The 26,332-nt window shown below is 37.5% G+C and overlaps 1 protein-coding gene across 4 annotated transcripts in view; it reads right to left on the bottom strand.

The window, feature by feature from the left end:
* Nucleotides 1–26,332, bottom strand: part of LOC129775488 (monocarboxylate transporter 7-like) — a 156,353-nt gene that overhangs the window by 29,416 nt on the left and 100,605 nt on the right. For all 4 annotated transcript variants that reach the window (XM_055780287.1, XM_055780289.1, XM_055780286.1 and 1 more), the window contains 3 exons: nt 16,619–16,792; nt 8,615–8,774; nt 8,052–8,193 (listed from right to left, as the gene is read on the bottom strand). In XM_055780287.1, coding sequence (XP_055636262.1) covers nt 8,052–8,193; nt 8,615–8,774; nt 16,619–16,792 — 476 coding nt within the window. The remainder of the gene's footprint in view (nt 1–8,051; nt 8,194–8,614; nt 8,775–16,618; nt 16,793–26,332) is intronic.

Here is a 26,332-nt window from a genome sequence, read left to right as displayed (position 1 = left end):
GCGGTCATCCATGATGGTAGTGGAAAACTCATACGACGAAGTAACTAATTGTAATGCCATTTTTCAATACTACCATCATGGATGACTTTCCATGGCGAACTTTAGAATCACAGGATATCCTTGAAATAGATTCCCAGTGAAATTTTGCACATCTACAAGCTAAGTTTTAATAGTCCGTGTAGAAAGTTATCTACTAGGAATGATGTTTTTTTTAAAGAATAACTGTTGATGATCAATTTAGTTTAATTTTTTTTTTAATTTTGAAAATTGATACTAGACGATTCTCGTGCCAACTCGACTGACCGTTGGCAGCAACATCTCAGATTGCAGCATAACATTGTGGGTGTTAAGTCGTTTAAACAATTTGTGTACGTTGAATCTTAAAAATTTTGTTTGAAAAGGGTCAAAAATGATTTTTCTTATTAAAAAAAATAAAACTTAAAAAACCATTAGGTGTACCGGTAAGTTTTTTCAGTTTTAAAACAGATGGCGTAACTTGATTATTATTCCAGTGAATCAAATTTCCAGACATTCGTTGGAAAGCTACTGTCATTGCGCATCTTTTTCAGTATATGTCGAAAAGTTGAAGCGTAAACAACATACCTTTTTTGCCACTTCGAATATGTCGAATTTCGTACCAACGAGAGTGTTTTTGCAGGGAGTGTTTCTTTATTACTTCAATATGAAGAAAAAAGCTGCGGAAAGTCATGGAATCATGGAATTTCGGTGGAAGTTTATGGTGACCATGTTCCAACTGAGGGAACGTGCTAGACGTGGTTTACACGATTCAAAAGTGGTAATTTTGACTTGGAAGTTGAAGAACGTTCCGGACCGTCAAAAATGTTTGAAGATTAATAATTGGAGGCTTTACTCGAACAAGATTCGTCACAAACGCAACACGAACTTGCAGATACACTTGGAGTAGGTCAGCAAAACACGACCGTTTAATAGCAATGTGGATGATCCGAAAGGTAGGACATTGGGTACCGTATGAATTGAAGCCACGAGACGTCGAACGCCGTTTTTTCACGTGCGAACAACTGCTCCAATGTCATAAAAGAAAGGGTTTTTTGCATCGAATCGTTACTGGCGATGAAAAGTGGGACTATTACGACAATTCCAAACGTCGGGCAACTTATGGATACCCCGGCCATGCATCAACATCGATGGCCACGCGGAATATTCACGGCCAGGAGGTTATGCTGTCTATTTGGTGGGACCAGCTAGGTGTGGAGTATTATGAGCTGCTAGAACCGAATGAAACCGTTACGGGGAACCTCTACCGACGAAAATTGATGCGTTTGAGCCGTGCACTGAAGGAAAAACGGCCACAACACGAGCAAAGCCACGATAAAGTTATTTTGCAGCAAAACAATGCTCGGCCGCATGTCGCGAAACCGGTCAAAACATGCTTCGAAACACTGAAATGGGAGGTCTTATCCTACCCGCCGTACTCTCCAGACATTGCTCCGTCCGATTATTATCTTTTTCGATCGATGCAACATGGCCTGGTTGACCAGCACTTCTCCAATTTTGATGAAGTCAAAAATTGGATCGATTCGTGATTAGTCGACAAACCGGCTGATTATTTCCGCAAAGGGATCCGTGAATTATCAGAAAGATGGGAAAAAGTTGTGCTTTTTTTTAATTGAAATTAATTTTTCTCAAAAACGTATTTTTTTAAATTCCCAAAACAATATATCAATAACCCTGTTAGGAATTAACTGAAGCACCCTATAACTGAGTATAACAGTTTTATATTGAGCACACTATCATTCTGTCTTCATATCATATCTGTTTTTGACAATTTGGAAGATAGTCGGATTCAATAGCAAACTTGAATTGGAACGATTGTGCAGTTGAGTTATTAACTAAAGAAAAAGTTGATGAAGAAAAATCGATCAAATCACTTACACCCCTTTCCTTCTGAGTCCCTCATATTAAAAAAATGCAGTGGGATCAAAATATCATCAGAACAAAAAGAAGAGGTTTCTGGAAGATAAAAAAATCGATTTTAGAGAACGAAGAAACAGCGGAACAGTATGCAGTAGCTTGCGCGGATTGGAAACTGAGACTTCTTCATGACGATGATCTCAATCAAAGGTGAAAGGAGATTTTCATGGGAAAAGTCAGACAATTTTATAAACGAAAAAGCTAGGAGCTAAATTCCAGAACTCGAAATGAAAAGAGTTGTTTTTGTGGGAAACTATTAGAATACATGCAAAAGAAATAACGGGACGAAGAAACTAGGCCTTATATCAAAGTGATCGAATCTAGAATATTTTAAATTGAGCACAATCGGCTAAAGCATTTGACTAAAAATATTAATGAAACGACTTTTTTACGAGGGGAAAAGATAACTGATTCAACAACACTTAAAAATATCGCTTATGAATACTTCAACGAACGGTTTAATGATGCTGATTTAAGGACTTATGACTAATGATCCAATCCAATTTATCACTGAGAAAATCTCACTAGAAGAAGGCACACATCTATTGGAACCATTTTTGAAGGAAGAATTGAAAAAGGTTCCAAAAGGATGTGCTTAGAAAAAGACACCCGGACCGGATGGTCTTTCATATGAGTTCTATTCAAAAAAAAAAAAAATTACAATATGGAAGATGACACGATAATACTTTTCAATTCGTACCTATCGGAATCCTTTAATTCTGATAAAGAAATCTCAGATGGTGTTATAATTTTGTTGCCAAAAAAGGAACTAGTTCTAATGCTCTGGAGGAATACCGGCCAATTTCTTTGCTTACTTGTGATTATAAGCTGTTAATGAAAATTTATGTTACCCGAACTATGAAGGTACTCCACAAACTGATAGGACCAGGACAAACCGCTTGCTTAACTAACGCGTCCTGTATGGATAATTTGAAAGACCTCAGAAGAATCTTAACATGATCTTGCGAAACCAAAAGGCTCAAAGAAAGTTTTTTAATCTTCAATCATGATAAAGCCTTTGATCGAGTAGATCACAAATACCAATGAAAAGTATTAGAAAGTTTTTAATTTCTTCAACAGTTCTTAAAATGTATAATACATTTGTGTGAAGTTGCCGCAGCTATGGTTCAGGTAAACGGATTTCTAACTAAAGAAATAAAGATAACATTTCTGTCCGTCAAGGTTGTCCCTTAGTATGTTTTTGTTTATTCTGTACTTAGAGCCATCAATTCGACAACTATATGCAAATTTGACAGGATTTCTAATTTATGATAAAATCATAAAAGTTTTAGTGTTTGCTGATGATTTCAATCTTATTCTAAGAAATGATACTGATTTTGATTCAGTACTGAATGTTTTAGAAAACTTTTCGAAATATACAAAAATCAACATAAATTTTTCAAATTAGTTTTCATAAGGTTCAATGCAGATCGATTGACCCACAAATAGTGAAAGAAGTTAGAAAGAAGAAAGAAGAAAAATTCTGGGAGTGAGCTTCCGAAAAAATCTGAAATAAAACAGTCGTTCAGAACTATGACACTGTGATTAATAGTATTAAAATAACGTTACGAAAGCACTCTGCCAGAAACCTAAACTCGTGTGAGAGATGTTGGATACTTAATACCAACATAATTAATACATAGCGCAAATTTTCCCTCCGTCAAATCTACATTTGGCACAGCTACAATCGACCTGCGGGATTTTTTTTTGGTTTGGATGTATATTCAGAGTAGAAAACAATCAGCTATATTTGGACTACTTGAGAGGTGGGCTACAATAAGTCGACCCAGAATCGAAAATCAAAGCATTATTTATAAGAAACTAGCTGACCCGGCAAACTTCGTCCCGCCCAAAATTTGTTTGTTGTTATCAATACCTTCAAACATTCACGTTTTCTTACTATGAGCAAGTTCATGGGTTCAATCGCAGAACTGTTCATTGATTGATCTTCTATTCGACCCCGTTGAATTTACCTTTTACTTTAAAATTCCTAGTATTTCTAAAAAAACTCATCATTATAATATCAGATTATTTTCAGATACAATTCTCGTTCAAGATTTTTCAACCACTTGCAAATAGCATGTTTCTCCGTTACATGGATTAATGTTTTATACAGTAAATATGATAGAATAAAGACAGCTCTAAATCGGACAATTCCTTCCTCGAGTTCTGCTCTTATCAACACATCCAGCGATCCTTTTTTTGGTATAGATAGAAGAAGAAATAGGTCTGTGTTTCATCACATTAAAATCCATTTCCAGTTTCGAACAAAGATCAATTTCGATCGAATGGGCTAACAGCACTTGTCTCTATGTAAATGTAGAACATATGGGAAATCAATTTTCCAAATTTTCCCTGTTTCTTTCAGAGTTTTTCGAAAATTTTCAATTGTCATGTTTGGTTGGAATATTTTTGGTTGAAATACGTGTAGTATTTTTATGGGACTCCCACTCCATTCCACAGGAGGGAGGGGTGTCATACCATTATAGAAACATTTTTTTCATACCCGAAAACCCGCACATCTCAAATTGTGCTTGATTAGTTCTTGAGTTATGCAGAAGTTTGTGTTTCGTTTGTGTGGCAGCCCTCCTTAAAAAAGGGGAGGAGTGTATTCACCATAGAAACGTTTCGTGCCCCGTAATACCTTCACATGCCAAATTTGGTTCCATTTGCTTGATTATTATTCAAGTTATGCAGAATTTTGTTTTTAATTTGTATTTATTGCATCCTAGAACCTCCACATGCCAAATTTAGTTTCGTTTGCTTGATTAATTATCGAGTAATTCAGAAATTTGTGTTTCATTTGTTGTCATAGAAACATTTATTGCACCCTGAAACCTCCACATGCCAAATTTGGTTTCATTTGCTCGATTAATTCTCGAGTAACGCAAAAATTTGTGTTTCATTTGTATGGCATTTTTGTTTGATTTTTTTTTTTTATGAAAACATAAATAATTTTCTATATTTCATTTTCTAACACACATTTTAAATGTATTTGTAGGTTTTTGAACTCGAAATATTCGATAAAAAGTTGATAGAAAAACACAAAATTTCAAAAATAAATCTGACCCAAACCGTAAGATCTACACAATTCCGTGAAATGTAGGAAATTATTCATGTTTTGTTGAAAAATAATTTAGAAAAATATTTTAAAGAAAATTTTTATTGAAAATAAAATTTATTGAGAAATAAAATTCATTTTCTCAAAAATATGAGTTTTGAAAACTCTGAGAAAAATAGATATGAAAAGACCTTACGATTCCCAATAAGTCACCCATACATCAGAAGATGGGCAATTTTAAAGGGAAAGAGTTTTTCTAACAACAAATGTTTCATGTTTTCTTTGAAAATGCTTTTAATGTGTATGTCGTAACAATTGTATATTAAATTATCGCCATTTTCATGTTCTGTAACTTTTTTTCTATCTTGAAACATGTCAAAAACATGTCGAACTCTAGAATTTACACGCAAAAATGCTACGAGTAAAATATTACATTATTTTTTTCAGGAGACTCCATACAAAAAAGCCATATATTCCAGAAACTATAATAGATAGAAAGTTGACGTCTACTACAAAAGTTCATATTTTAAAAAGATCTAAAACTTTATGGAATACAATATATCGACATGAAAACATGAAAAAGTTGTTAGAAAAACCTTTTCCCTGTGAAAGTGCCCATCTACATGGGTGACTTGTTGGAAATTGTAGGGGCTATTCATGAAAGTTTTTTTGAGAATTAAAAAAAAATCAATGAATTTCAATTTTTAAAAGATTTTTTTAGTGTATTTTTCTTAACTTTTTTTTCTTGTATTGTATATTTTATGAAAATTCAAACAATTTCCTGAATTTTATCCTTTGACTATAATTTTCAATGTATTATAGTTTTTGAGTTATTTTTTTTTGTAAAAAATACAAGAAGTGGGTTATATCTGTGATTTAACCGCAAGGTTGACGTAGGACTACCGTTGGCTCGGCAATCATTTATTTGAAATTGGATCTGAATCAATTCTTAATGCATGAATGAATGAATATTTTGGAAAATTGCTGAAAGTTTTTCTTGTTAGTGTGTGGATGGGTGAGTATAAGTATGGATTTGTTATTAACATAAAATTCAACTCTTTCGAACTTGTTGGTGGTCCCGATACGACACGATGGAATTTGAGTGGCCTTGTAAAAGCAACTGAAGATGTTTGATACATGATTCATTTTTGTTTTCGTGAGAATGACACGAGATTTTTCATGATCACTCCATACGCAGAATAGAAATTGAGGGCGCAATTTCACAGTGAAAACGAAATAAAGTCTATATAACCTTGCATAAAATTCATTTCGTTTTTATCGTGATGTGGCAATTTTTCATGACTGTTCCATGCGAAAGCAAAACAGAAACTGATGCTATTGGATTGCATCACGGGAACACCAAGCCGAATGCGTAAACGGGTGCAAATATTCCTTCGCTCGGACGCATTCACACCCAAACAATTTTGCGAAAGCAGAACAGAAACTGATGCGAGTGGAAGTACTCACGCCTTGCATGTGTCCACTATGGTTTCCCAAACACTAATGCAAGCGAGCAAAACAAATCACAGCTCGCATGTATTCGCTATGACGGTTTCTCCAGGTGCCTAGATTTTGCGTCCGTGTTCGGGAACACATTGCGATCACCAATCATCAATGAGCTAGATTGTTATGATTTCAATAGCTTGCTTTCAAAACAATTTTTAAAGTTTTGAAACGATTTTTTGGACCAATAAGGGACAATTGGGGGGTCTCCGTAGCCACATTGGTTGCGCGTTCGCTTGGTAAGCGATCGATCGTGAGTTCAAAACTCAGGGCCCTCATTAACCATCTTTGTGTTGTTACAGAATAACAACGTCCACGCAACAATCATCAGCGATGGAGATCGATCCACGGTCGAAATAAGATCGATTCATCCATACAACTGCTCTGCTCTGCAAGACACATCGGGCTGCTGTTCTATAAATAACTCAACAATGATCAATCAACTGTCTCCGCTGTCCGGTCTAACTGGATAATGGAAGAACAGAACGAAAACTCTTACTCCTATATGGCAACTGTGTAAATGTGTACCATATGCAATGGTATAGAGAAGGGAATACTCTAACGCCGAAAACATGGCAACTGTGTAATGTGCTAATTATAGATATGATAAACATGTGACATGTACACGATTGAAATTCGGCTCTGTTATAGCTAAAGCTAAAATGAGCCTAAAATAAACAGAAGGGATTAAAAGAAAATTAAGGACAATTATATAATTCGTTGACATTTTATCTTTCGGATGAAGTGATTATTATACCACTCCGGTAAAGAGGTATTAACGTTCAAAACCTTGCAGTCCAGCGTCACTCTCTCGTTTTCGAAACTTTGAACTTACACCCCGGTACAGAAATGAAAGACGTAGTCCTACGTAAATAAAGAATAAAATGTATGGCTTTTTTAAGAAAAGGTTAATTCTTTTTTGAAGATTACCAATGCAAAGATTTCAAAATGACCAATGTCTTTTCACCCACAATGTTTCACGCGCTATCTAAGATGGTGCTGCCACCTCTTAAGACGAGTTGAAATTCGTCACCATTCTTTTATTAAACATAATTATGCTTAAGTATAAAAATCAAAGATTCATACAAAAATGATGGTTTATTGTTCGTTTGATTCTGCAACTACATTAAAAAGGCCCTAGCCTCCAGGGGGCTATGCCCAAAGTCATCTCTCATGAAAACAGTGAAAACTTTGAAATCGAATATTAGATTTACTGCCCTAACTCGATTGCTCCCGAAGGCATTCAAATTCGCATTTCAAATAACAGGAACAGGAAATTATTTCTAGCGCTTCCGTTTGTTGGGCCATAATTCCTTAAGGTAGGTCAAGGAAGCAAACGACAGCGCAACCGTTCGCAACAGAAGATATTAGCGAGTGCCATAAATTACCAGTGCCAGTGTCGACGAAAGAATGAACCGAAATAAACCGGCGATTCGAAATTCCTGCCCTTCCCTGCATCCACCCGCGTTCCTGTTCCGCCCGGCGAACCGTAAATTTTACAGCGCTCGGCAAAATTATTGTCAACCTTAATTACCTTCTTCCGCTGGTTTTTCAAATGCAGAATCGCTCGCCGCTGGGGGTGGTAAAGTGACGCCGGCCTGTACAGCATCCCCATAAAGAAGCTAAACGAAACCAGTCCGGTGACGGCTTGGAGGCCCAGGCGCCAGCCCATCTTCCTGTGTGGAGAGTAGAGTTTCACAGAGTTAGTGAACAGTGGTATGCTTTTAGGCAAATGCGAATGAACGTAGGTGGGGTTGCGGGAATGGAAGGGAAAAAGTTTTACACGGCGCTCCGAACGGATCTCCGCCGGAACAGGATGTCACAGGAAGTACAAGTTTTCTCCGCTGACCAAACGCCCATTTTGGAGTAACCGCACGAAGTGAATGATGTTATTTTTAATATTATAGCATAATTCACCCCGGGAGTGAGGCGTCACAAACACCGGGCCAGGTCTAAACTCATGCAAACGAACGGAGGGATGAAAATGAGAAGAAAAAAAAGTTTCACAGGATGGCTGTCAAACATACATTTTATGTAATAAGCAGGGACACAACATCGTTGCTGGGTGGTTTTCACGGGAAACAGTGTGGTACTTACCCAACTCCTTCCTTCAGTATCACAGAAAACAGGGCCACGCCGACACCCTCGCCTGACATTGTAATCATTTCGACAAACTGTCTCCGTCGCTTAAAGTAGTGTCCCAGCATTACGGCAGCCGACTCACGAACCATTGCAGCACCCACGCCAACTATTACACCTGTACGGATGGGGTGGTGGGTGAGAGCGGCGGGTACATTGTAAATGCGAGGGATTTGAGCATTAGGTGATATGCCGAAGAGGAGAAGATGGATTATTTTGTATGAGATTGTTGCTTCATGACAAAACGCTATGTTTGAAGCTGCTAGTTTCATCTTGGTTTTCCGGTGTCAGAGGACTAGAGTCAACATGTAGCTATGGTTTTGTTCGCATAATTTGTATGAACAATGCCACAATAGTGATTTAGTGAAGCAAAACTGTGTGAAAGCTTAGATTGAATTGTTGATACCATTTCATTACAGTAGCTTGGATCGTTGAGAATTCATCACAGAGAATTATAAAGGAAATTGTTGCACTGGTAGAGCAGAAAATACAGAGCAAAATCAAATAAATGAGCGAGGTGCACCCAAAGCTCGGATGCGGGTTAATCTCGTTTTCACAGATATCCCGAGTGTTTGCAAATATTGAACACAGACGGGTCAGGCAAAGAGAGATGGACACAGAATTGTTTTGTTGTGAGGGCAGGAAATGCGAAGAATTGCTCGAGCTCATAGTCAGATGAGTATTATTACATTATTTGCATTCATTTTATCATTTGACTAATCTTTAGGACCGAGTATATTTTGGTGCTATTTATATTTGGCAAAGGGATGTTTATATTGCATGACATTGTTGTAAGGACACGTAGATAAATAGAACACTCTGCAGCAAAGAAACATGATGGAAAAGACAGTAAATTTCGATCTCCATTTTGCAGAAATAAAAATTAACAATCGTATCATCAAAGTTCAAAGCACTTTCTATTGGTAGTAAATTGAGCACTTGATCTATATTTGTTGCCGATGTGGGAATGTATCGTTTATTATGGAACTGTATCTGTTTCAAGGACACATTGAATGTATACCTTTCACGAAGATGGCAGAATGCGTATTCAAAAAATGAATAAAATGAAACTCTATATGGATGAGACATCTGGAAAGTCGTATCCAAACGCTCTGATCCACAATTCACCGCAGAAGGTGATTCGAAGAGTTGCTGAAATTTTTACGTCGGCAGAGCCCTCTGTTACCGCATTATTAGGATCAACATTATGATATCAACGATATCAATGTAGTCATTCGATTTCCAAGGAATTATACTGCGATTGAAGGATTCTACATCAACAAGAGTGAAGTGATTCAATAATCGGTGCCAGACGGATCCTAGATGTACCTGGGGTTTCTGCGACCGAAACGGATTTGTCGCTCGAAAATCAAGGAGGAACTCCAGGATGAAATCTCGATTAGGATCAACGAGGTTTTGAATCCACCGCATGCACCATTCGAAATCGTTCATAGCGAGATTTATCTTGCCACATGTGGCTGACATCAAAGCGATATGTATTTTGCAGATCCAGCAGTTGTGGAGATACTTCGTAGAAACGATATCGATATCGTCACGATAACCCCGACGCTGTCTATAAGGCGAACCACGGTTCTAGTGTCATGAACCTGATACAGGACCATTAGGAGCAATTTTAAGACTATTCGAGAAAAAGCATCTTCGTTGGAGCAAATGGAACTTCATGGGACGCACCCTCATTGTTTGGAGGAAGCGCATACAACCAAGTTACTATTGAACACTCGCCTGGAATTTCTGAAGAAAAATGATTTTTACACACATTTTAAGCACATAGTAATCTTCTGGTATCCACTACCAGAAGATTACTATGTGCTTAAATTTAAAAACATATTTCCAAATGAAATCGTCCTAAAAATGCAGATTTTAAAACATGTATTTTTGATTCGAATGAAAATTTGTATTCCAATTGGGTTGGAGGAAATAAGAGTTTTCCACAGCAATTGTGATTTTTTCACTCAAGTATAACTTTTCAAAAGAGCGCATCGATTTTAGTACGAGAAATCTTTGATAATTCATATCTCAAAAACTATGAGTTGTATCGAAATAGTGTCTTAGGAAGAGTTATAGAGTATTGATTTTAAAATGTGAAAAAAATATACACTCAGAAAAAAATTAGTACTCTGTTCTAATTTACAAAAGAAAACTTTAATGTGCAATATCTAAAATATATATTTTAATTTTTTTTAATTTTTTTATATAAAATTAGAAGTTATGTAGAAAATTGAAGAAATGAGTCCAAGATGGTAAAACTATTTTTGACGAACTTTGTGGAACATTGATTTTTTATGAATTTTTGAAACTTCGAATTTTTGTATGTTAACAATCACTTTTAGCCACAAATTATGAATCCTGATGTGATTTAAAACAAAAAAGCTCCAGGTCAATTTCCTTCTAAATGTAGCCATTGTAAATATATGTATAAAAAATATTTCTTTTTATTTTTATAGTAAATAGGCTCTTTTAATAGTAAATAGGCTCTTTTAATATGTTTGTCGTGTTATACCGTCATGTTCATGAAATTTTATGAATTTGCTTATAATTTCTAGTAACTTTTCCAAATAAATTATTGTGGTAAAAATATATGTTTAGGAGTTACGCTGAAAAACATTTGAAGACATGTAGGTTTCAACTCTGAGTTTTTTTCGAAATACGAGGTAAAATGGGTGATTTTTCGGTTTTCCTGTGCGACACTAGTAAATGAAGTCCGATTGAGCTCATATTTTGCGTAGGGTTGTTTTTTTTTGTGGGAATCAATATTTTTAAGAAAGCTCCGTTTGAAAATTCGAGATGATCATTCCCATTGAGACTCTAATGTAGATAATAGTAATACGACTATTTCACAACTATTGGATTTGCGTTTTTTTCGTCTTGGATAAAATTTTCTATAAATATTCTCTAGTGCATATTGCAGAAACACTTATATACGTTTAAATGTGTCTAAAAGAGCTTAAACATTCATTTGCTATTACTTTTGAAAACATTATTACAGATGTATAATTGTTTTCAGCATGCCCAATTTGTCGTTTTATAATATTTTGCCTGAAGAAAACAATGTTGAAATTATTCCTAGAGATAACTTTTTGGTGTAGTACAAGATATGGTCGAACAACTGAGAAGCGTAAATATTAAACAACTAACAAACTGAATAAAAAAATAAAACAGAAGCTCTCAAGAAAAAATATCTACTCACACTACTAATATGTTTCATTAAGATCAATATAAACACCATATAAAATTATCACGTCAGAAGGTGAAGCGATATTCAACTCATTGCCTTTGAAAGATCAGCCGATCAGCGGTTTCTTCTGAAATATGTAGGTAAGGCGGTAGAGTATGGATGAAGGTTATGTGAACTGATGAGTCCAGGCTTAAATCTGGACAATAATAAGAGTGTAAATGTGTGGTGCAAACCGGAATAGCAGGTTTCATCGGTTAAAACGGGTCCGGAAAAACAGATTGTGTTTCAGCAAGACAACAATCCTCAACACACAACAAAGGAAAAGATGTCTCTTGTTCATTCATGCCGCATCAATCCTAAAGAATGGCCCCAACAGAGCTCGGATTTAAACCCTATCGAGAATCCGTGGGCCATTCTCGATGCCCGCGTCGATAAAACCCAACTCGAAGCACCATAGGGAAGATTGAATGAGAAAGATTTGACATAAATGAGGCACTCAAGGATCCTTTAAAATTTCGGCCAGGTTTGGCCACTAGAGACTTACTTCAGTGGTACCGTGACAACGGGGTCCGTTTCGTCGCAAACTATTAAAATGGCCAGAGTGTAAAAGCAGAACGCTTTCAATTCCTATTCATAAGTCTTGCTCCTACTAGCGAACAGCCAATATCAAATCCAATATTCAAATGTGTGATTTTGATCGCAGCTTAAATCCAAGATGACAATCCATGAAATACAGAGGGGCGGCTCTCATGCCGACTAGTGGAAAGCTTTCGTGTATTTTTGTACCGGGTGCATACATTTTTGTTGGTTTTCATTTGTGATCAAATGTAGATTAAAATGGTAACCATTTCAATATTTGGTGGAATAAAAATTGTTTTTTGTTACAACATCATATTCTCTATTCACGTTGAACTAAAGCTCATTTCTAGCGATTCTAACTGAACAAAGCTTTACCTCATCAGATTACCATTTATTTCTGACGCTGAAGAAAGGTATTACTGGAGACCCAAGTAGGGCTCGATAATTTCAAGAACTTCTTCAGACAAGAAATCAGTTTAAAATAGCGGCGGAAATCGTTCAAAATATCAGCGATCAAGGATCAGGTACGAAGTTGAAAAAACCCACCTTGGCTTATTTAATGGTAGATAAAATTATAATTGAAATGCGAAAAGACACATGCATAACACATGCATAACAGAAGGGTAATTGGTTCACGCTTTAAAGAGATTTTGAAAGAATCATTTTAACATATTAACATTCGAAAGTGATTAACTCATGAAATCGATATTAAAGTGACTTTTACAAACGGCCTGGCCGGGTCAGGGAGTAAAAAGTGCCCTCAAACCAAATCACCAGCTGTATGGCAAATATTGTATAGGATATTAAATAAGAAATTTTGACGGTTTTTTAACCCCTATGTTGTTTAACATAGGAACGAGTGGAAAAATATTTTAAAAAATTCACCAAAATTTGAAGTACTAAAAAAATATAGAAATTTAAAGAAAAAAAATTTGGAAATGGCGTGAAAAAAAACCAAAAGGTGCATTTTTCACCATATATCCTATGTTGAACCATATAAGAACTCAAATACATGGTACTACTGTCAAAATTTCATATTTAGTACCCTACACAACATTTTCCATACAGCTGGAGATTTAGTTTGGAGGCACTTTTTACTCCCTTACCCGGCCCGGCCCTTTGTTTTATTCAGTTCTCACTCATGTCAAATTCTCTACTGATTTCAAGTAATAGGGCAGACAAAAAACAGCGGTAAAATTTTACTCTGAGATAAATCTGTACTTTTTTGTCCTTATGACAAATATAAGTAATCTGTACCTTTCAAAATCTGCACCAATCTGCACCAGATAAATCTGAAAATGTGGCAACACTGGTTGTGAAAATCCATTATCAGTTTGGATAAAAAAGCGGGATTTTTGTGAAGGCAAAAAAAAAATTGTGGAATGTGGAACTGATCACGACGAATCACTATTGCATACTGACGTAAGGTGACCGTTCCTCGCCGTTTTAACATTTTCAACTATAACAGAATGCTTTGCACTTCTCGCTAGAAACTTATGTCAACTGTTAATGAAATACATCCTACATTGGAAGGAGATAGTAAGTATGTACTAACAATATAGAAAAATAAAAAGCAGCTTTGAAAAAAGGATAAAACATTGACAATGGTTAGCTACGTAAAATGAATAGAAATCAAATTTATATCCTCAGAGTTTTTTAGGAAGGATTAAAAATAATTAAAATCAAAAAAGGGAAAAAAACGTTTTCAGTTTAACGGTTTAATGTACTATAAGCTGGAAAATAATTAGGTAAGTAGCAGTTAATAGTTATCACATCCTTTCCTTTATTAATTTAGGGCAATGATGAGACTAAAATAAAATCGTGAGCATATGATGAAACAACTAACTGTGGATAATGGAAATCCGATGTGCCCCACGATTTTATTTTAGTCTCATCATTGCCCTAAATTCATGAAGGAAAGGATGTGATAACTATTAATTGCTACTTGCCTAATTATTTTCTAGCTTTTGGTACATTAAACCGTTTAACTTAAAAAGTATTCAGCCATTTTTTACTGGAGGTCAAATTGAATTTTTCAAGATAATGGAATACACAGTATTATAATGACAGCAGAAATAAAGGTTTGTTCCAAATTTCAGATCAATAAATCAAAAGGAACGGGGTCAAATTTTTATTAATGTGGGACAAACCTACAGACATACAAACAGCTCAAGTTGAATGGAACCGTTTAAAAAAGTAATTGGCTATTTTGTTACAGCGGCCATCTTGGATTTGCATGTTTCATAAATAACTGTGTTCCACTAGTCCATCCCTTTTATTTGATACCCATATTGATGGGGTTTTGAGAAAATGTGTAACCGCCAATTTGTAGCGGCAGCCATCTTGAATTTTGAAAATCATGAAATACGCAGTTTTATAATGACTGCAGAGATAAACGTGTGTTCCAAATTTCAGATTAATCGGTCAACAGGAAGGGGATCAAATTTCTATTAATGTGTAAAGCGCTACATGTTACAAACATACAAATTACAGGGCAAGCTAAATAAAACCGTTTAAAAATATACTGATCAAGATGTCTACTATGAAGACTATTGATATGCTAATAATGTCTTTGTTACTAACTTGATGATTGAACGAGGGAAGGTAAAAAATTAAATAATGTATGTTATATTCATAACATAAACATAAAACAAACAAACTAATATTTAGAATACTAATTTTGAATGAATTTCTTTAACCTAGCGATATGTTTTTGACATCTAAAGTTTCGTCTGTTAATAGTTGTTGAAGTTTCCCTGTTGTAAAAATATTCTGGTTTATGAAAATCATCATATTCAACAAATATTTCGATTTCTTCCACTTCTAACTCGCATTCCAATGAATACTACACCCTCTCAACGAGGTACCATTTGCATCTAGTTTTCATTAGTACTCAGGTGAATTTTCTATATCAAATAACAAGTCTGGACTGCATTCTGAGCAACAAGTACACGTATACCAGTGCATTCGGAGACATTCTTTCGGCGAAAAAATACCCGTGCAATTTTCGAAACATCAATCCAATTTTTCGAATATTTTCGGGGTATCAGACTTATATCATGATGTATGGTGGTAAAACTTTGTCTTACTCAAGCGTCGTTTAATGTATTCACAGAAAAATTTTCGTTGATTTAGATTGGATGGGGATTGGGCAAAATACGAAATATTCAGACGATTGAACAAACGACCGTTTCTTCTTGTCTGGATTTACTTCGTCGGCATACATCATGTGGGCAAAGCAAGAGAAAACATCTTTCTTCAGTGAAAATTATGCAAATTGTGGGGAAAAATCGTCTGAAAACCATTCGTTGTCTTGTTCATATCTCACGGTGGTTTATGTTCGTCCCAATTTGGATCAAACGAAATGACTTTTTCTCGCTTCAATTCAATACATCGAAGTCGTTCCGAGCGAACTCATGTCCGGGATATAATGCCACAGCTATGGCAGTCCATGATAACGAAGACGTCGCAAAAGGGTCCCCTGTCTTTTATCCGGAATACAGTTAAAATATAATCCTGTGGACATCTAAGGCGAACATTTTAAAGACGGAGAAAAGTATCCAATTCTTCCCTTCAATAGCTACGTCGGTCGTCAGAGAAATAATACAATTTTGGGAAGATTGAACGATGAAGATATAATCCTATTATCGTTTACATGTTGTCTGCGCACTCTTCAAGTATTTCTCTTTGAAAAAACTCCTCAAAAGTTCGTTATGTATCATCGACAAATTAAAGTATCCTCCGCGGGATGGTGAGATTTAGGAGTTCGGCTGTTAGCAGCCGAGTTCGAAATAAGCGGCTTCCATAATTGTTTTGGCAATCATATTTTCGGAACAAAAAGCTAATGCCGCCATGGCTTTAATTTGTTGAAATGAAGATTAATTTTCTCCGCATAAAAATGCTAAATTGAAGCATAACAGACACATTGTGTTTGATACAAAATAGAGGACTTGTTTTACTACAGCTCGGCATTGTCACTATCACACAATGCACAATTCGGGTATTGCAACCGCTAAGTAATAGAAGGGTGAGCAGAACAGAACAATACCAGCTACAATAGATCTTTTCTCTGGCAACTCAACGAAAAAAGCAGCCTCATTATTTAACGTTGACGCGTGAATTAGGTATTCCTTTTTTACTTTTCGCAAACGAAGCGCGTTTCTTTTTCGTTTATCTACCACACTTACCATAACTGAACGCTACCTGGTGCAGTTGGGTGGCGAACGAGGTGAACAGTATTCCCAACGCCAGCACCAGGCCACCGAGGACAGCCGTCAACCGAGTTGATTTTCGCCGACAGAGTGCCACCACGACGGTCGCCGCGAGGAGTGACATTGCCCAGCTGGCAGCACCGAGCCATCCTGTTTTAGAGGGAGATAGAGAGGAAAATGATGAAAAACATAACATACGGAAAACAGCAAGGGTTGCAGAATTGACAGTGCGGGGATTGCGAGATGTATGTATATGGGTGAGAATGCGTGGATCATGATGAAGCTGTTTGGCGTAATTGTTTTGGGAGCAAAGTATGCTTCCAGTGATATTTATTTTCTGATGAAAGTGGAACGTCGTATTGAGATTCGCGTTTTACAAGGGGGACTCCTGCTTTCTTTGTTATGCTGAAAGCACATTTGTTTGCCGACAAAAAGGGTGAAAATTGTACTGTTCGGTAAGACAATATAATTTGAACCCAACGGAAAAGATTTGTATGAATATTTAAACTTCAAGGTTTTTTTTTTATAAATTCGTTTATTTTTACAGACTCAGTTGCATAAGTTTAAAGGAGCCGAAATCTTGAATATATTTTTAAAACTATATATATGAACAATTTTCTTAAATCTATGGTTAGTAATGTGGGAAACCGATTACTCGCGGTGAACTCGAGATTAGAAGGGTGACATATTTTTCTCAAGAAAAGGTTGGGGTATAAGGAAATTATTACAATGTTGATAATCACACACACTCAATCCTTAAATCTATTCGTACATCTACATTTCATACATTTGTACATTTCATTCTCCTGTTTATAGCAAGCGGACCAATTACTCATAAAGGAAGAAATGGAGGGTATAGGGATATGAGGATAATCACACACGAACATCGATAGATTTAAGGAAAACATATATTTGGGACATGTAATCAAGGTCTAACCGAGCCAACACATCTCTCACCGGCACATTGGGCTGCCTTCCTCTAGCCCGAAGGGAGTTCTCTAAATTCGATCTGGCAACAAGATACACCTCACACGACCAAACAATGTGCTCGATGTCGTGATAACCTTGGCCACAAACGCAGAGATTGCTGCTGGCAAGATTGAAACGGAAGAGTAGTGCATCTAACGAACAGTGATTGGACATGAGTCGGGAGAAGGTGCGAATAAAGTCCCGACTCAAGTCCAGACTTTTGAACCATGGTTTGAGGCTAACCTTAGGGATAATCGAGTGGAGCCATCGGCCCAATTCATCTTCGTTCCATTTGCGTTGCCAGTTAGCGATGGTATTTTTACGGACTAAAGAGTAAAATTCATTGAAGGCGATTTGACGCTGATAAATATCGCCTTCAATCGCACCTACCTTTGCTAATGAGTCAGCCCTCTCATTACCCGGAATTGAGCAATGAGAAGGGACCCACACAAAGGTAATGACATAACAGCGTCTGGATAAAGCACTTAAATTTTCTCGTATTCTCTCAAGGAAGTACGGCGAGTGCATTTTCGGCCTCACTGAACGGATAGCTTCGACGGAGCTAAGACTATCCGTTACAACAGTGTTCAACAGGTCGTGAGGCGACGCTGTCCAGCGCCCAGTGTATCACTAAACTTCATGGTTTTAAAATGGTATGTTTGTTAAGGTGCGAATGGAGCCTACATTGTACATCAAGTTTACACTGATGGTTCAGTTAGCACTGACGGTGTCGGTTTTTCTCTTCCTTCCCAATGCACAGTTTTTAGCGTAGAAGCTTTTTCGCTACCCAAGAATGCACACGTGATTCTACTCCTGCTGTTATATTTTCTGATTCAGCGAGCTGTCTTCGGACTCTTCAAATAGGTAGAAACCTTCACCCATGAATCACTGAAATAGAAGAAGCTGCTTCTAATAAAAATTCTACCTTGTGTTGGGTTCCCGGTTATCCCGGAATTCCCGGAAATACTGCCGCCAACAAATTAGCCGATACATATAGTTATGAGTGCACCAGAACCCATTAACATAAATACAACATAAGTACCTACACCGAGCATGCAGCGAACGGACTACAACCAATTGAAGGATAAACAGATGTTAGCCAATAGACCTCCAGCCACGCACCATTTCAAACCACCACTTGTAGGGAACAGCAGATTAGTTTTTTTTAGTTCGAACCGATCCTCCGTAGCGTTAAGGCGAGACAACAAAAATTTGTGTAATAATAAAGTAAATGTCGAAGCCCATTTAATCGGTCTTATTATTGGCGCAGCCGTCCGGAACTGGCTGAGTGTTCGTGTGTTAAAACAGTGGAACTCGTAATTGTTACGCAAAATTGATTCCGCGCAAGCATCGACGGCGCGAAAGTTTACAACTGCCGTTCGAGTTGAGGATCCCCCGGCACAGATCATCTGGAGCACCAGCATCGTCAGCCAGGACCAGGACACGATTTGCAGAAAACCGTAAGTTTTTGATTTTCTTCAGTGCTCCCACTAATCGAATTAAAATTACTTTCGAGGAGATTTCGCGCACTAGCAAATCGACGCAAAATCTCTGCAGAAGAAATCGCACTATCAGATAGAAGATTTTCTGCCCCGATTTCGACGTACTACCAGATAGGCGTCGACTTCGAAGTTTTTTTTTTTTTGCGAAATATTTCATATTTATGAGCCAGTTACGCAAAATCCTGTTCGCGCCACGCATACCAAAAAGCGACGACGAACGTAGTGATAGTGACAGCGAGCGCTCTTACGATTCAGGAGATTTATCGCACGTACCGGTCGAAAATCTTAAAATTGATCTCGAAAAACTATCCATAAACGAAATGGAGGGACAACAGCAACAACAACAGCGACAACAACAAACATCAGACCAGATACTACAGCAACTAGTTGAGCAAATTAGCTCATTAAACATGAATGTGAAACAGCTCTCATAGAAGCAACAATCTCATGAAAATACGCTTCAAAATATTACTAACCCTTCAACATCAAATACACCATTCTTCTCTGCCACACCACAAGCTGTAATGACAGGCGATGTTTTTCGGATTCCTGATCCAATCAAATCCATACCAACTTACTATGGAAGCCGGAAGCAATTGCAATCCTGGCTTACAACTGCCGAAAATACATTGGACGTTTTCAGAGAAATTGTGAACGCACAAACGTACAAAGGATGTGAAAACAGTTCTTATCGATGCATTTGGCGATCGCCAGGAACTGGCTACATACAAAGCCCAACTCTGGGCCAATAAACAAAGTGTGGACATGAATGTCCATAAATATTATAAACGTACGAAAGACATCGTGCAAAACATAAAATCAATAGCAAAACAAAATCCATAATACAACAATAGCTGGAGAGTAATTTGCAAATTTATTGACGAGGATGCACTAGCCGCATTTATGGCCGGACTCAGACATCCATATTTTGGCTATGCTCAGGCAGCATGCCCCGAAAACTTAGAAAGCGCATACGCATTTCTATGTAAGTTCATATCATCCGAGAGCCATCATAAAATTTCAAAAGAAAACAAAGTGTTTGATAGGAATCAATCTTCATTCAATCGTCCAAACTTTAACCAACCAAAACCGCACTACCAAACACAACAAAATACAAAACTTGAACCTATGGAAATCGACCCATCATTACATGGTAGATTAACATTGAATAGAAAAATTGTGAACAATCAAGAAGTCGATACAGATGAAGAAGAAAACACACTGGAAGCAAATTTTTGCATGACCACATCAACCAACTCAATAACGTGAAAGCAACGGAACACAACTTTTTACCATACTTAAAAATATGTAATACTGATGATAAAAGTATTTTGAATATACTTATCGATTCAGGGGCAAACAAAAATATTATACGCCCCGGAATTTAAAAAAAAGCTAAGAAAATAAAACCAACTCTAACGAAAAATCTCGGTGGAAGTCGAATAATCTCATCGAAAGGAATCGCCACCTTACTCGGAGCAGATCTACCAGCACTAACGCTTTACGAATTCATATCATATCATAAGCTTACCTAGTAAATAATTTTCAATGCCACAATTTTTTCTCGTCGATAAACACCTCAGAAAAAATACCTTTAGATACTATCGAAACTTTGATACGAACAGAACATTTGTCTGAATTCGAAAAACTAAAAATCTTAGAAACACTTGCGAAACATGATAAAGTTATACTTAAAGATAATAAAAAGTTGACATCAATCACGACAATCAAACACAAGATAAATACAGTAGACGACAGTCCTGTTTATACAAAAACCTATCGATATCCACATGCACATAAAGAGACGGTCAAGGAACAAATCGAAGAAATGCTTGAGAATGGAATCATAACACATTCCGAGTCTCCCTGGAACGCACCTATTTGGGTCGTACCCAAAAAAATCGATGCATCCGGTAAGAAAAAATTTCGTGTAATTATAGACTACAGAAAATTGAACGAGAAAACTGTGGATGATCGACATCCTATACCACAAATAGAGGATATCCTGGACAACCTGGGAAAATCATGCTATTTCACAACTTTAGATTTAAAATCTGGGTTCCACCAAATAGAACTCGACGAAAGTTCTAGACAAAAGACAGCTTTTAGCACCTACCTAGGGCATTATGAATTTCTGCGGATGCCATTTGGATTAAAAAATGCACCCGCAACTTTCCAAAGAGCGATGAACTCTATTCTAGGAAACCTCATCGGTAAAATATGTTACGTATACTTAGACGACATAATAATATTTGGCGATAGTTTGAAAAGAAAACCTAGGGAAAGTACTTGAAAAATTAGAATTATCTAATCTAAAAATATAATACAAAAATGGAACCTTCCGAAATCCCAAAAAGAAATAAAACAGTTTTTAGGCTTGTTAGGATACTATAGGAAATTTATAAAAGACTATTCCAAACTCGCCCAACCAATGACTAAATATTTAAGAAAAGATAAAGAACTCGACATGAAGGATGCAATGTATAAAGAAGCATTCGAAAAATGTAAGAAAATTTTAACGACTGATCCTATATTAATTTATCCAAATTTTGAAAAACCATTTTTCCTTACGACAGATGCCTCAAATTATGCTTTAGGAGCAGTTTTGTCTCAAATACTTGAGGGGCGAGATCACCCAGTTGCATTTGCATCAAGAACCCTCAATAAACACGAAATAAATTATTCTACGACAGAGAAGGAGGCACTAGCAATCATTCGGGCGATTGAAAAATTTAAGCCCTACTTGTACGGTAACAAATCTACCCTCGTAACCGATCACAAACCACTCACTTTTATTAAAAACTCGAACAAAAACTCGAAAATTCTTCGATGGAGATTAGAATTAGAAAATTATGACTATACGGTGCAATATAGAACTGGCAAAACAAATGTGGTTGCCGATGCACTAAGCAGGAAAGTGGAAACTAACAATAATGAAATCAACCCCTCCGATGCTGATTCTTTGCAAAATAATGTCTCACAATCGGAAACGAACACGATTCATTCTGCCGATGCATCGACAGATTTTTTTTTACACTTCACCGAGAGACCGATAAATTATTATAAGAATCAAATAATTTTCACATTCAGAAACCAATTCCACAACTCACACAACTATTTTCCCAAATCACAAAAGAACCGTTATTTGCAGCAACCACCTCGACAAACAAACACTAACGGATGCAATGAAAAAATTTCACAACGGAAAACAAACCGCTATTCTTCTGCCTGAGAATATTATGCAATTAATTCAAGAAGTGTTTCAAGAAAACTTCTCAAACTCTCCATCACATTTCGTAATAACACAAAATATGGTGGAAGACGTCACGTCTGAACAAAGACAGGACGCTATTGTAAAGAAAGAACACGAAAGAGCACATCGTGGTACACAAGAAGTGGAAAAGCAGCATTTACAATCACTAAGAATAGAAACAAGGAACGCAATGGACGTACAAAATGCCCTTACAACATACTTTGCAAACTTTGGAATACCACAAACAATCATTTGCGATCATGAAGCATCTTTCACTAGTATACAATTGAAAGGTTTTCTAGGAAATCTCGGAATTGAGATGGAATTTGCATCGTCCTCTGAATCTAATGGACAAATAGCAAAAGCGCACAGTACAGTTATTGAGTTTTTTAACACAAATAAACATAAATACCCAACATTAACCTCCCCACAGATTATAGCCGTGATCACGTCACTATATAACGAAACAGTACATTCGTCCACATCCTTCAAACCAAACGAAGTGGTATTCAACCAGAGGAACCTTACTAATCCAGCGGAATTTTCCGAAGCTGTCCAAAATTTATTCGACGAAGTCGTGGTCAACCTGTTAAAATCAAGAAAAAACATGGAGAAATACAACGACAAAAAGGAAAACCCCCCAACCATCGAAATTGGCCAGGACGTTTTCATAAAAAAGGTTACCAGAAAAAAAGTGGATCCCCGATTCACATCATCAAAGTGTCTAGAACCATTCAAAATACCTAGAAACGTGAAACGTCATAAAAATAAAATCAAACGTTTGAGAAAATGAATTCAAAACACTAATAACTTTTTTTCTATTTACAGGAAATACATCTCAATCATCTAGGATCAATACCGTTAACAATTTTGGACTCCAAGCGTTACCGAAACACAACTAATAACCCTATTCCAACTAATTACAGATTCACATACATTGCATCAGAAAGAAGGACCAGTTGATATGATAAGATCAATTTTATAATGTTTCTTATTAATAAGAGTAAATTGCTAAGATTTAGAAATATCCAACCTCCACAATGACCCCGTATTGTTACTTAAAACAAAGCAATGTAGAATACAGACAGGCGATATCCGCATTATTCATACCATAAATATGACCGATTTAGAAAATACCGTTAATACATTGTTGAATATCGCAAACAACAAACTCACGAATAATCCTTTCAGTAATTTAGTAAAACATAAAACAGAAGAATTGTATTCAAATCTATATCAAATTAGGCCAGCTAGTAGGAGAAATAAAAGAAGCATTGAGATCTTAGGAACGGTATGGAAGTGGATAGCTGGAAACCCCGACGCACAGGACCTGAGAATCGTAAACAGTACAATGAATATGCTGATCGACGAAAATAACGAACAATACAAAGTAAATGAACAATTTGGCCAACGCATTATGCGTCTCACAAACATAGTAAACACAATATCAGAAAGCTCATATAGAAATCGAATCACTCTAAATGAACCGTGATCCTCAATATCGATACAATTAACAAAATCCTTGTCGGAATCCAAGACGCTATACTACTATCTAAAATGGGAATCACAAACAATCAAATACTAACGATGAAGGAGATCACGATGATCAGAACAATTTTACAAGAACAAGGAGTACCAACAGACTTACCGGATGATGCACTCAATTACGTTACGCCGAGAGTAGCAGTCAACGATCAATCGCTATTACACATCCTGCATATACCGAAACTGGAGAAGAATGAATCCACCATTCTACGGATGTTTCCCTTGCCCGTAAATAACAAAATAATAAAAGACTATCCAACATTTCTGGTAAAAAACGATAAAACTTTGTTCACTACCACCAAACCCGAGGACTATGTGCAACGCGCCACCTTCATGAAGAGATTCTCTGATGAGTGTATCCAGCCACTAGTCAAGGGTGTCGAAAGTAATTGCACGACAATAATAAATGGCGATACAGAAATGAGACAAATATCAGAGAATTGCCTTTTAATAACAAACGCTAAAAATGTTACTCTGAAGTCCAATTGTGGCCCCGATAATAGGACTCTCGACGGAAATTTCATAATTTCGTTTACAAACTGCAGTATTACACTCGGAAAACATAACTTCTCATCGAAAGAAATTAACAACCAACCGGAACATATCCAAGGAGCCTTCCACAATCTACTCATCAATAGAAAAGATAGCCACGATATCGCTAAAATAGAAAACCAAACGCTAATAAATCGACACCACTTACAACATCTCTACCTGAAGCAGTATAACTTCGGGATATGGAATTGGACTTTCGGAGGAATATCAATCTCCACCAGCATCATCATGATCATCGTCTCGTCTTGGTAGACCATAAGCGATCTTTCGGGAATTTCGTTTCGAGGTATTACATCAAGAACAACCGATCCCGCTCAAAGACAGACAGACAGAGCCGAAAATCCAACAACGCCATACCAAGTGCCGAGGACGACACTTCTTCACCCCCCGGAGAAGTTATGAGTGCACCAGAACCCATTAACATAAATACAACATAAGTACCTACACCGAGCATGCAGCGAATGGACTACAACCAATTGAAGGATAAACAGATGTTAGCCAATAGACCTCCAGCCGCGCACCATTTCAAACCACCACTTGTAGGGAACAGCAGATTAGTTTTTTAGTTCGAACCGATCCTCCGTAGCGTTAAGGCGAGACAACAAAAATTTGTGTAATAATAAAGTAAATGTCGAAGCCCATTTAATCGGTCTTATTATTATATATGTAGAACTCAAGAACCCCCTAATATACCCATTCCTTGCTCTGATGCAAAACGATGGGTACTACAGCAGATCCGCCAAAGTTGGGACAAACCTGGAGAAACAGTAAAACAATTTCTTTAAAAAAAAAAAATAAAAAAAAAATAAAAAAATACAGGTTCAAACAGAAAAAATACAGGTACAGGCAAAAATAAAAAAAAGGTTCAACATAGGGTAGGAGCCTGCCTGTTGGTCTCAAATGTTCCTATCTCACGCCTCCACGAAGATCATATGACGACATTTTTAGATCGGGCGTGAACTGGAAACACACACCTGGTCTTGGCTCCGAGAACGGGTGTCGAAAGTGGCTAAGTGAGGGGGTGCGAGCGAGTCAGAGCGCTATATCTCTCCCGGGGAAGGCCTCCCGGGTCATGGAGGCCTTGCCAACCCGCTGTCTCCCGGGCAAAGGAGATACACCCAGAAAATGGAGCTACGTTCACGAAGAGTAATTAGAATGCGATCACCCGAGGAGGGTCCCCGAACTGGAGCTGGTCCTGGAACGGGCGTAAGAGCGAGCGGCCAGCGGCTGGAGGGCGATGTGCAAGAGCGGGCCACCAGCCGGGTTCAACCCGAAGAGCTACCGTCACACGGAAACAGCAGCCATCGACATCACCCAAGAAACGCTGCGCCTACGAGACGTGTTGCGACTGCCAGACGACAGTCGTCCACACTTGTGGGTACCACTAGGCGCCGGATCATGTGGACACACGAAATGAATGAATTCGTGATCCGCGCCTATTACATCTGCACTGCTTTGGAGACGGACATGAGCGGTCGCCCTCGAATACTAACAATGTTCGAGGAAGCGTATCCAGAGTTCGTCGGGAGGCTTGATCAGAACGCGATGAACGCGAGGCGTAGAGCGATAGTACGCAACAACATGCTCTCCCAAACGCAAATCGACGAGATCAAGCAGCAGGTGCAGAGAGAAATAAGCTCCAGGAACAACAGAGCAAGCGATGTGTCGAGACGAAGTTCAGTACGGCTGAGCAATTCATTCGCGAGTGGGGCACGCGAATCAGCACCAGTGGAGGCCACAGTACTACAACCCCCTGAGCCGGAAGACCCACAGCCAGATCAACCACTACTACGCGATCTGGTCTTCCACTACGACGAGGCGATCTCACAGTTCCGCGACACAGACCCATTGTCGCGCCCCAGGATCCCG

Source organism: Toxorhynchites rutilus, chromosome 3 (assembly GCF_029784135.1).
Source record: "Toxorhynchites rutilus septentrionalis strain SRP chromosome 3, ASM2978413v1, whole genome shotgun sequence".
Lineage (NCBI taxonomy): Eukaryota > Metazoa > Arthropoda > Insecta > Diptera > Culicidae > Toxorhynchites > Toxorhynchites rutilus.
This window is presented reverse-complemented; position numbering and strand designations above follow the sequence as displayed.